The 12,442-nt window shown below is 42.6% G+C and overlaps 1 protein-coding gene across 4 annotated transcripts in view; it reads left to right on the top strand.

The window, feature by feature from the left end:
- Positions 1-12,442, top strand: part of utrn (utrophin) — a 552,956-nt gene that overhangs the window by 447,516 nt on the left and 92,998 nt on the right. For all 4 annotated transcript variants that reach the window (XM_028797890.2, XM_051925286.1, XM_028797897.2 and 1 more), the window contains one exon: positions 5,466-5,612. In XM_028797890.2, the coding sequence (XP_028653723.1) occupies positions 5,466-5,612 (147 nt within the window). The remainder of the gene's footprint in view (positions 1-5,465; positions 5,613-12,442) is intronic.

Below are 12,442 nucleotides of genomic sequence, written 5' to 3'. Positions count from 1 at the left end.
ATATTGTTCCCTGTATTTATTAAGTTGTGTTTGAAAAATATTTTGACTAAGGACTAAAAACATTTAAATGGTTAGACAAACTCACTTGCCAAACAGCTTTTACAGGAAAGTCTTTTAGAAGTGAGGCAGTTATGAAACATGCATTGGCTGATTTACCTGCACCGCATCATTAGCATCCCTCTGTCAGTTCTGTACACAAAACCCACTGCTGGTCAGCATTTAGTATATTTTCCTTATTAGTTTTGAGCATTTTCTGCTATACATGCAGTGCAGAGTATAATTAAATAAGGTTTTTCGATCAGACATTGTCATGTGCTACTGACCAGATCACATCTGTTCTCATACACAAACCTTACTCTAGCTCATAATATACATAACTGATGCCAGTTGACTTTTCCATGTTAGACTACTTGCTTCCTTAGCAGCAGAAAAGTGTACTATGCTAATTTGGGAAACAGCATTCACACCAATGAAATTGGTATGAATTTTAAGATCAAACAAACGAGGGTCCAGACCAAAACTTCCAGTGTAGAAGCAACTTAAATTTGAATTGCTTTTCCCATTATAACAGGTGAGATATAAGCCGTTCCTCTAAAGCACACATTACCGTACAGAATTTGCACCCTATACCATATACATACATAACGGTATGATCATGACACATATAAGCAACACTCGTCAGTAAGTTATTCCTCAGTTGAATCAATTAAAAACTCCCTCTTCTACGCGGTGGTGTGCTGGGGAGGCAGCATAAAGAAGAGAGACACCTCACGCCTGGACAAACTGGTGAGGAAGGCAGGCTCTGTTGTAGGTATGGAGCTGGACAGTTTGACATCTGTAGCAGAGCAACGGGCACTGAGCAGGCTCCTGTCAATCAGGAAGAATCCACTGAACAGTATCATCTCCAGACAGAGGAGCAGCTTCAGCAACAGACTGCTGTCACTGTCCTGCTCCACTGACAGACTGAGGAGATCGTTCCTCCCCCACACTATGCGACTCTTCAATTCCACCCAGAGGGGTAAACGTTAACATTATACAAGATTATTGTCTATTATACCTGCCTCGCACTCTCCACCTTGCTTTTTTTTTTTTTTTTTTTATAACTTGCACTGCGTTTTTCATCCATCCATCCTCTTCCGCTTATCCGAGGTCAGGTCGCGGGGGCAGCAGCTTGGGCAGAGATGCCCAGACTTCCCCCTCCCCGGCCACTTCTTGTAGCTCTTCTGGGGGAATCCCAAGGCGTTCCCAGGCCAGCCGGGAGACATATTCCCTCCAGCGTGTCCTGGGTCTTCCCCGGGGCCTCCTCCCGGTTGGACGTGCCCGGAACACCTCACCAGGGAGGCGTCCAGGAGGCATCCTGATCAGATGCCCGAGCCACCTCATCTGACTCCTCTCGATGCGGAGGAGCAGTGGCTCTACTCTGAGCCCCTCCCGGATGATTGAGCTTCTCACCCTCTCTTTAAGGGAGAGCCCAGACACCCTGCGGAGAAAACTCATTTCAGCCGCTTGTATTCGCGACCTCGTTCTTTTGGTCACTACCCATAGCTCATGACCATAGGTGAGGGTAGGAACATAGATCGACTGGTAAATTGAGAGCTTTGCCTTATGGCTCAGCTCCTTTTTCACCACGACAGACCGATGCAGAGCCCGCATCACTGTGGACGCCGCACCAATCCGCCTGTTGATCTCACGCTCCATTCTTCCCTCACTCGTGAACAAGACCCCGAGATACTTGAACTCCTCCACTTGGGGCAGGATCTCGCTCCCAACCCTGAGAGGGCACTCCACCCTTTTCCGGCTGAGGACCATGGTCTCGGATTTGGAGGTGCTGATTCCCATCCCAGCCGCTTCACACTCAGCTGTGAACCGATCCAGAGAGAGCTGAAGATCACAGCCTGATGAAGCAAACAGGACAACATCATCTGCAAAAAGCAGTGACCCAATCCTGAGTCCACCAAGCCGGACCCCCTCAACACCCTGGCTGCGCCTAGCGATTCTGTCCATAAAAGTTATGAACAGAATCGGTGACAAAGGGCAGCCCTGGTGGAGTCCAATTCTCACTGGAAACGGGTTCAACTTACTGCCGGCAATGCGGACCAAGCTGTGACACCGATCGTACAGGGACCGAACAGCTCTTATCAGGGGGTCCGGTACCCCATACTCTCCGAGCACCCCCCACAGGATTCCCTGAGGGACACGGTCGAACGCCTTTTCCAAGTCCACAAAACACATGTAGACTGGTTGGGCGAACTCTCATGCACCCTCCAGGACCCTGCTAAGGGTGTAGAGCTGGTCCACTGTTCCGCGACCAGGACGAAAACCACACTGTTCCTCCTGAATCCGAGGTTCGACTATCCGACGGACCCTCTTCTCCAGAACCCCCGAATAGACTTTTTCAGGGAGGCTGAGGAGTGTGATCCCTCTGTAGTTGGAACACACCCTCTGGTCCCCCTTCTTAAAGAGGGGGACCACCACCCCAGTCTGCCAATCCAGAGGCACTGTCCCTGATGTCCATGCGATGTTGCAGAGACGTGTCAACCAAGACAGCCCTACAACATCCAGAGCCTTGAGGAACTCCGGGCGTATCTCATCCACCCCCGGGGCCCTGCCACCAAGGAGTTTTTTGACCACCTCGGTTGACCTCAGTCCCAGAGATGGGGGAGCCCACCTCCGAGTCCCCAGGCTCTGCTTCCTCATTGGAAGGCATGTTAGTGGGATTGAGGAGGTCTTCGAAGTACTCCCCCCACCGACCCACAACGTCCCGAGTCGAGGTCAGCAGCGCACCATCCCCACCATACACAGTGTTGACACTGCACTGCTTCCCCCTCCTGAGACGCCGGACGGTGGACCAGAATCTCTTCGAAGCCATCTGAAAGTCGTTCTCCATGGCCTCCCCAAACTCTTCCCATGCCCGAGTTTTTGCCTCAGCAACCACCGAAGCTGCATTCCGCTTGGCCTGCCGCTACCTATCAGCTGCCTCCAGAGTCCCACAGGACAAAACAGACCTGTAGGACTCCTTCTTCAGCTTGACGGCATCCTTCACCGCTGGTGTCCACCAACGGGTTCGGGGATTGCCGCCACGACAAGCACCGACTACCTTACGGCCACAGCTCCGGTCAGCCGCCTCAACAATAGAGGCACGGAACATGGCCCATTCGGACTTAATGTCCCTCACCTCCCTCGGGACATGGTCGAAGTTCTGCCGGAGGTGGGAGTTGAAGCTACGTCTGACAGGGTGCTCTGCCAGACGTTCCCAGCAGACCCTCACAACACGTTTGGGCCTACCAGGCCTGACCGGCATCCTCCCCCACCATCGGAACGAACTCACCACCAGGTGGTGATCAGTTGACAGCTCCGCCCCTCTCTTCACCCGAGTGTCCAAGACATGTGGCCGCAAGTCCGCCGACACGACCACAAAGTCAATCATCGAACTGAGGCCTAGGGTGTCCTGGTGCCAAGTGCACATATGAACACTCCTATGCTTGAACATGGTGTTCATTATGGACAATCCGTGACGAGCACAGAAGTCCAATAACAAAACACCACTCGGGTTCAGATCAGGGGGGCCATTCCTCCCAATCACGCCCTTCCAGGTCTCACTGTCATTGCCCACGTGAGCATTGAAGTCTCCCAGCAGTACGAGGGAGTCCCCAGAAGGTGTGCCCTCCAGCACCCCCTCCAAAAAGGGTGGGTACTCCGAACTGCTGTTTGGTGCATACGCACAAACAACAGTTAGGACCCGTCCCCCAACCCGAAGGTGGAGGGAGGCTACCCTCTCGTCCACCGGGGTAAACCCCAATGTACAGTCTCCAAGTCGGGGGGCAATAAGTATGCCCACACCCACTCGGCGCCTCTCACCGGGGGTAACTTCAGAGTGGTAGAGAGTCCAGCCCCTCTCAAGGAGATTGGTTCGAGTCCAAGCTGTACGTCGAGGTGAGTCCGACTATATCTAGCTGGAACCTCTCGACCTCGCGCACTAGCTCAGGCTCCTTCCCCTTCAGAGAGGTGACATTCCACGTCCCAAGAGCCAGCTTCTGTAGCCGAGGATCGGACCGCCAAGGTCCCCGCCTTCGGCCACTACCCAACTCACACTGCACCCGACCTCCTTGGCCCCTCCCATAGGTGGTGAGCCTGAAGAGGCAACGTGGGTCCTCCTTCCCATGGGCTCACCACCTATGGGAGGGGCCAAGGAGGTCGGGTGCAGTGTAAGTTGGGTAGTCCCCTCCTCGAACCGCCACCTTATCGTGGTGGAGGGGTTTGCGTGTCCCAATGATCCTAGGAGCTCTGTTGTCCGGGGCTTTATGCCCCTGGTAGGGCCACCCAAGACAAACTGGTCCTACGTGAGGGATGAGACAAAGTGCAGTTCAACAAAACCTCCATGATGAATACAAAATTTGGACAGCGTTTTCCCTCACTGCGTTTTTATTGCTGTTTAATTAATATTGTTTTTATCAGTATGCTGCTGCTGGAATATGTGAATTTCCCCTTCAGGATTAATAATGTCTGTCTGTCTGTCTGTCTCCGTCCGTCCGTCCAAATGAAACAACTGGTCATCAGTGGCAATGTCCAAAAGTCTCAACAAGTTGTTCATATCAACATCATTGTACTACAGTACATACTTTTTATAAAACCATGAAATGCCTCCTGTGCACTGATATGACATGCTGTCTTGTGAACCAAATGTCTTACCTGAAAAAAAAATGAATTACACCTCAGCTAGCATGACATTTCTTCTTGGCCACAGTAGGAATTCTCCATGTTACCACCCCTCTCCAAGAATGAGACCAGTTATCATATCACTATCATACTTATGACTAAGGGCCAGAATGGAGCGCTGCAAACTCAAGTGTAACCAAGTAATATGACAGGGTTCTTTTTGTCTTAACTCACTGAATTTTTGAAAATGTATATTAATTTTCAAAGCACTCATCAGAAAGACACAATTTTAAGGTTTCTATAATTGTTTTTCTCATGTTTATGTAATTAAATCTGGAACAGTTAGTAACTGAAATACAAGACAAATTTCATCCAATTTTGTCCATCGAAACCTGAAAAAGAAGCTCTTTCCACAATTCCTAACTTGTTTACAGTTACAGACCATCAAACAACTGGCACCTGATTATGCAAAATTCTTACATTATTTGTCATATAAAATCTGAACATTTCAACAATTTGTATTTGTAAAATGTCTAGTTTTGATCTTTTACCATTATTGTATTTGTGACACTATTCATAATAGATGCCATCATGAATTATGCTTTGAAATAAAAACATTGAGGTGTTTTACAGGTTTTTTCCCTATTTTTATGTTGAATATTAAAAAAAAGTTTTACCAGATTTCACCTAGATTTTAAATGTCTTTGTTAATGGCAACAGTTATTTTATGTTTGTTAATTAATTAATAAATTAATTAATTGACTGCTTCACATTATGGCATACGCCAATGTATTTTTTGTTTATTTCAGGCTTTCAGAGAAGAAATTGATCCTATCCAACATGAAATCAAAACAGTTAATGACTTAGCAAGCCAGCTAGCTCCTCTTGATGTTCAAGTCCCATTGAATTCCTCTCAGAAACTTGATAACTTGAATATGCGTTGGAAATACTTGCAGGTATGTTGGTATATCTATTTCAAATATGTTTTCGTGCCTTTGCTTACATCAAATCTTTTTTTACTTCAGAATTATGAAAGCATATATTAATTTAACTAAAAGTTAATCATTCAAAACAGAGATAAACTTTAATTTTTGTTATGCCTTTCTGTAATCAAAAGCATTACAAAGCAACATACAAATAAGTTTGTTTATTGTTATATGTACTTAGTACAATAAAAATCTTATTTGTATATCTCCTCAGAATAGTAACAGTTACAGAATGGAATCATTAAGACACAAGCAATGTCCAAACAACAAAACATATTAGAGTGCAGCATGCTGTATACACAATTATATGCTATATATGAACTCTGAGTCTACAAGTGTGAATGACAATTGTCCTAAACCATTGGCAAGAAGAAGTCATTGCATTTATTAGTTTTCCTTAGCTGTGCATATATAATATTCTGTGTCACCCTTACCGTTCTCTGTAGTAAAGTTAATCCTGAGTGTGACTCAGGCTTGGAATTTTAACCCCACATTAGTCTTGGGGTGATTTTTAATGAACCTTGTTACAGTGTAAAGTCTGAATAACCCCAGTATTCTGCTGTCATCTAGTAGATCAAATAACATTATGCTGCACAAAATGACAAATATGTCTGTGTGTTTTGCCACACTAAGGTAACTCATCTGTATGTATTAGTGGGGCAGAGTCTTCAAGCAAAACACAATGGCATGTAAACAAGAAGCTGTAAATGTCTCGATGCATGCTCAACAATCCAGGTAAGGAAATTCTAGAAAATTGATTCTCTTCATCTGGACATAGTAGTTTTTTTTTTTTTGTTTGTTTTTTTTCTTTTTTTTTTATTCTTTTTTTCGATACATTTCATCACTCATCCAAGTGACTTCCTCAGTCTCAGTTGACTGCAGGTTTCTCCAGCCTTATAAACAGTACCTTTGCATAATGACCGAAACTAGCACCTTTGACTAACAATGGACTGTGTGATCATGGGTTCCTCAGTTTCACCTATTGTGGCCAATCTGTATATGGAAGAAGTGTTAAAGAGGGCGCTATTATCCTATCCTGGAACACCACCGAGCCATTGGTTCAGGTATGTGGATGACACCTGGGTGAAAATCAAATCTCAGGAGGTACCACAATTCACTGACCACATCAACTCAGTGGACAAACACATCCAGTTCACCAGGGAGGATATGAAACGTGACAGGCTAGCTTTGTTAGATTGTGAAATTTCCATCAGCAATGGGGGACATTTGAAAGTTGATGTGTACCATAAACCAACACATACGGATCAGTATTTAAGGTTTCACTGTCACCATCTGCTAGGGCACAAAATAGGTGTCATCAGGACTCTACAACACAGAGCAAACACCATACCCAGAGAGACAGCGGCCAGGGAAGCAGAAGAACGCCATATCAAAAAGGTCAAAGCAGGGAAGACACCTAAAGAATGCTCTAAGCAATCCAGGAGAGGACAACCGATGCCTAAGCGAAAACCTTTGGTGATCCCTTATGTGTTAGGAGTATCGGAACAGCTGAGACGCATTTTTTCAAAACACCAGGTCTTGGTGGCTTTCAAACCCCAAAACACGCTACGGCAAAAATTGGTCCACCCCAAGGATTGGGTGCCCCGGCACAGACAGAGTAATATAGTTTACGCAGTTAAGTGCCAAGAGGATTGCCGTGAATCATACATCAGGGAAACCAAACAACCACTTGTGAAGCGGATGGCACAACACAGAAGAGCTACCTCGTCAGGCAAGGTCTTTGCAGTCTATTTACATCTACAAGACAGTGGTCACTCTTTCAGTGATGAAGATGTGCACATCCTGGAAAGGGAGGAACACTGGTTTGAGCAATGAGTCAAGGAAGCCATTTACGTGAAAAAGGATTGACCATCTCTGAACAGAGGAGGGGTCTAAGGGTACATCATTCACCATCTTACAATGCTGTGATTGTAGCCATTCCCCAACTCTCTGTCAATGGTACTCATGGCCATTGATCAATGGACAATTTGGATATCATTGATCACACGGCCCATTGTTAGTCAATGGTGCTAGTTTCGGTCATTATGCAAAGGTACTGTTTATAAGGGTGGAGAAACCTGCAGTCAACTGAAACTGAGGAAGTCACTTAGATGAGTGATGAAACGTATCGACGTTTTTTTGTTTTTTTTTCTATGTCCAGATGAACAGAATCAACTTTCTAGAAAGAAGCTGTAAAGCCAGTTTTCAAATAAACTGAAATTTAACACCCTAGTACCCTTCCTAGAATCAAGTGATAGTAATGACAATGTGAATTGGTCATCAAACGTTGACACAGATAGTGAAACTGATGCATACGCTACTTTATGACCAAATTCCTGTGATATGCTTGGTGTATTAGGTTGAGTAAAACGTCACAATGGTGCAAGTAACTTCTTATCAAAAGGTGCAAAATGATCTACTTTAAGAACATGAACGACTTTACCCCCCAAATGGCATCATTTATAATGTAGTAACGTCAATGTTAACTGTAGGGGAAATGTGGAAGTCTCTAAGCCTTGTGCTGTGGTAGCCTACAATTTCACAAGGGGTGCACCAGACATGTTGTTCAGTCGCTGACATTGTACCCTGTCATGTGCAAGCAGCAAAAAAAAAAATACAAGAAAAGTGTGCAAAAAAAAAAAAAATGCGTCTACTATCCCAATTGCAATATTGGGCTCCACATTGGAGACTGTTTCACAAAATAAGAAAACCTATCACGAGCATTTTATATATGAAACTAAGAGAGTCCTTTGTAAAAATGAATGTTACCATTTTCAGCTGATTGCTATGTTATGGAATGAAGTGATTTTATTCTGCGTGGTGATTTTAAAGTTTAGCAAATTATTAATTGTCAAAAGTAACAGGAAGTTTTTTTTTTAATAGTACATTATGTATGTATTAAATGTGATTTAACTTCCATAGCCGTATATTAGGGACTTTATTTTCATGGTGCGTTAGTTGACGTTAATAATATAGAACATTAGAAGACAGCTGACTGCAACAGTTAAGACAGGATGCTTTGCTGAGAAAAAGAAAGGAAGGAATGCAGACTTTTGCTGCTGGCCATGTGAGCTAAAAAATAAACTTAATGAAGCAACTTTGTTAGCTTTCTATTATTATTACTCACCTTTGGCAAACATTTAGACTATAGTATTGAGTCCTTTGTTGTGATAATAACAATACATAATCATACACAGTTGAAGCACAGATAAGGTAGAAGGTAGTGTCTGTTTTGTATATTCAGTTGTTGGTGTAGATTTACTGTACATCTTTGTCAATGCAATTGTTGATTCTCTAAAAAGACATAAAGCTGCTCAGTATATGTTACTATCTAATTTGAAAGTCAAGAGACTTTAAAATATTTAAGGAGAAAATTGGCCCAGGCTAATTTAAGCATTTAAAAATATTTACACATCTAGTTTTTTCAAATGCTGTTCTTCACGAGGACATAATGCTGACAGTGTCTGGCAGTTAATTTCACTACTGTTCAAATGCTAGGCTGACAGCAAGGATTTTATATATACTTTTTACGCATCAAATGAGTAAGCAGCTGTTCTTGCTTGGCAACAGGGAAAAGTAAATAACCTGTGAATGGCAGTAGTACTGCTAAAAAGACAAGGCCCTACACAAAAGGCTCCTTATATGGAATTTCACTCATTCTGTATTTTCCTAACTGCAATTAAACCATAAAACATCTGCCAGGAAAATAAAGGATTGAAGGCATAATATCTGTTTTTTTCTGGTTACTTAGAATGTCTTGGAAATTGTTGCCAGTGTTAGACCCTGAATATTTAAATAACGTTTTCAATACAAGTAACTTGTTGATTATCTCTACACCATGCAATCAGGGAACCATCAGTGAAATAAATCATGCTGAAGCACCCAGGTTCATTTAGGGTTTATTACAGTTTTTTCAGCTATTGTCATGTGAAGCATAATGAAATGACATAGGTTTAAATCAGAATACAGTTATAAATTAAAATATATAGTGTATTCAGTAAGGCAGGAGGACATCTTTACCCAATGGGTCCAGGCCTCCCAAAGCAGTCACTAGAATAAATATTTAATTTTTTAAAGCAGAAAAAATGTATTTATTTTTAGGTTAAACAAAACAGTGATTAGTTACTATGTTGTGTCGTGTAACATTACAGGCAAAAGACAGTTAGGTGGGATAATACTTGAAATTTGCAAAAGTTAGCAAGTAGACAACAAAGAGTTACATCATCCATCCATTTTCCAACCCGCTGAATCCGAACACAGGGTCACGGGGGTCTGCTGGAGCCAATCCCAGCCAACACAGGGCACAAGGCAGGAACCAATCCTGGGCAGGGTGCCAACCCCCCGCAGGACACACACAAACACACCCACACACCAAGCACACACTAGGGCCAATTTAGAATCGCCAATCCACCTAACCTGCATGTCTTTGGACTGTGGGAGGAAACCGGAGCGCCCGGAGGAAACCCACGCAGACACGGGGAGAACATGCAAACTCCATGCAGGGAGGACCCGGGAAGCGAACCCGGGTCTCCTAACTGCGAGGCAGCAGCGCTACCACTGCGCCACCGTGCCGCCCAAGTTATATCATGATAAGAAAAACTAAATAACTATGTGCTGCCGAAAGCAAGCAATTGGCACATCAAGTCATTGCTAAACTATACCTCTGTACTTAAACCATCAGTGGAAGATAGAATTGGTGAAATGCTACCAGTAATTGTCATAACCAGAGATTACTGTATGTCAGGAAAATCAAGTATTGAGGCACACTCAATAGAAGAGACTCTTCTCCTTGTTCTCCTTTCCCACCTCTGACTAATATAAATGACCATGAAACTCTTAATAAAGATGTGCAACCTGACAGCCCTAGACCCAGATGAAATAACAATTTGCCATATTTGAATACAAATAGGTAAATAATAACATTGGGTTCTTAAAATGTTCCACAAGTTAACAACAAAGCAATTTTCCTTGGAATTGCAACAAACTGACCAGACATAGCGCACATTTAATTTGATTTGATATCCAGACAAACATTGTTTGAATTTCTGCCTTCATCAGAGCAATCATGCAGCGATTTTCTGGGGACTGATGACAAAAAAAAAGTATTACATACGAAAACTTGTCAATGATTTCTCAGAATCTAATTAGTACATGTCTTGATTTGCTGTGTTTTATTTATATTTTCACAGGTTTGTATTATGATTAATGGTTATGGTCCAGTTTCAAGTGTCTTCATTTGATCCAATTAATTGTGGCATTATTATTGTCTTGATATTTCAGATTGTTATTCCTTTTCATGAACGCCTTTTATGTTTTTGATAGCAATTGCGGTGTTGTTAAACCGCTGTGTACCAACTTGCATTTGATATTTGAAACCAAAAAAAGGTTGCATTCACACTGCAGCTTCATTTCCATTTTTTACACATACAGTACATGACACAGATCTAATATTTTTTGGAGAAGTGTGATTAGCAAAAAGATCTGAAATAACTTTTCTAAAAGGATTTACTTTGCTGTCCTGTTTTTCTTCCAAACCTGTTCCATCTCACTTTCACCTGTCTTGTCTCCTGTCTTTTGGGCCACTTCTTTTAAAGTACAGAACACTGGCAATAATAAAACACCAACTTTAAACTTTTGTTGACAGTTTGTCTTCCTTGTCATCAAAAGAGTACAAATTTGCAGACATTCTACACTGAAGCAATGTGAAGTAGTGCAGCAACTGGCATCTGTCTGATGAAATTGTTTTATTCATTTTGCATATGTGGTGTACATGGATAGACATCTGTATTCATTTCGGATTTGGATCAGTCACAAAATTAATTAACATTTTAATTCAGAATTGATTTAAATTTAAATTAGTACATGGCAAAAATTGGGATACAGCCACTTTTAAGGCTATGTTCAGTCTGCATCTAAAAGACTTCTATTTCTTCAAATAATGGCTATTTTATGTTCAATAGCAGCATCCAAAAAATGTTCAAATGTAAGAAAACACTAAATATGGGAACGTTAAATCTGAGTTTCATTGTAAATTATTTTTTTCTGAGAGTGGCCACCTCTTCCGCTATTAAGTGTTGGAGGGGAGTGATGGCCACATATTTTGCCCTACACCAGTTGATATATTTTCAATGAGGAAATTGTTGCACTAAAGAAAAAATAAAAATAAATGCAGGTGTGCACTGCTGTGTAAATAAAAAGAAATAAGTTCTGATGTATAATTTGGATTTTTAATTTCATGAGGACAGTTGTTGCATGCTTATAATGGACTTTAAAAAGAAAGATAAATTCAATAAATTACTTAAGGTTTCTTCCAATAGGAACAGTTTCCATATTTAGATCCTTAAAAGCTGTTATTAGGAAGATACTCCAGGAACTTTACTTCTTTCAGTCATGTGATGGAAGATTGGATGTATGGACTGCCGGTGGTATATTTGGCACAAGACATTACTCACACATAGATCCTTTCTTTTGGGAATACTAGGGGGCTCCACCCCCTGCTCGCTTCGCTCGCCAACCCCTGTGTTTGTTTTACCGGATATACAATACAATTTATTTTTTGTATAGCCCAAAATCACACAAGAAGTGCCGCAATGGGCTTTAACAGGCCCTGCCTCTTGACAGCCCCCCAGCCTTGACCCTCTAAGAAGACCAGAAAAAACTCCCAAAAAAAAACCCTTGTAGGGAAAAAATGGAAGAAACCTATGGAAAGGCAGTTCAAAGAGAGACCCCTTTCCAGGTAGGTTGGGCGTGCAGTGGGTGTGAAAAAGAAGGGGGTCAATACAATACAGTACAATACATAG

Source organism: Erpetoichthys calabaricus, chromosome 3, assembly GCF_900747795.2.
Source record: "Erpetoichthys calabaricus chromosome 3, fErpCal1.3, whole genome shotgun sequence".
Taxonomy (NCBI): domain Eukaryota; kingdom Metazoa; phylum Chordata; class Cladistia; order Polypteriformes; family Polypteridae; genus Erpetoichthys; species Erpetoichthys calabaricus.
Note: the sequence above shows the minus strand (reverse complement) of the source record. Positions and strands in the feature narration are given on the sequence as shown.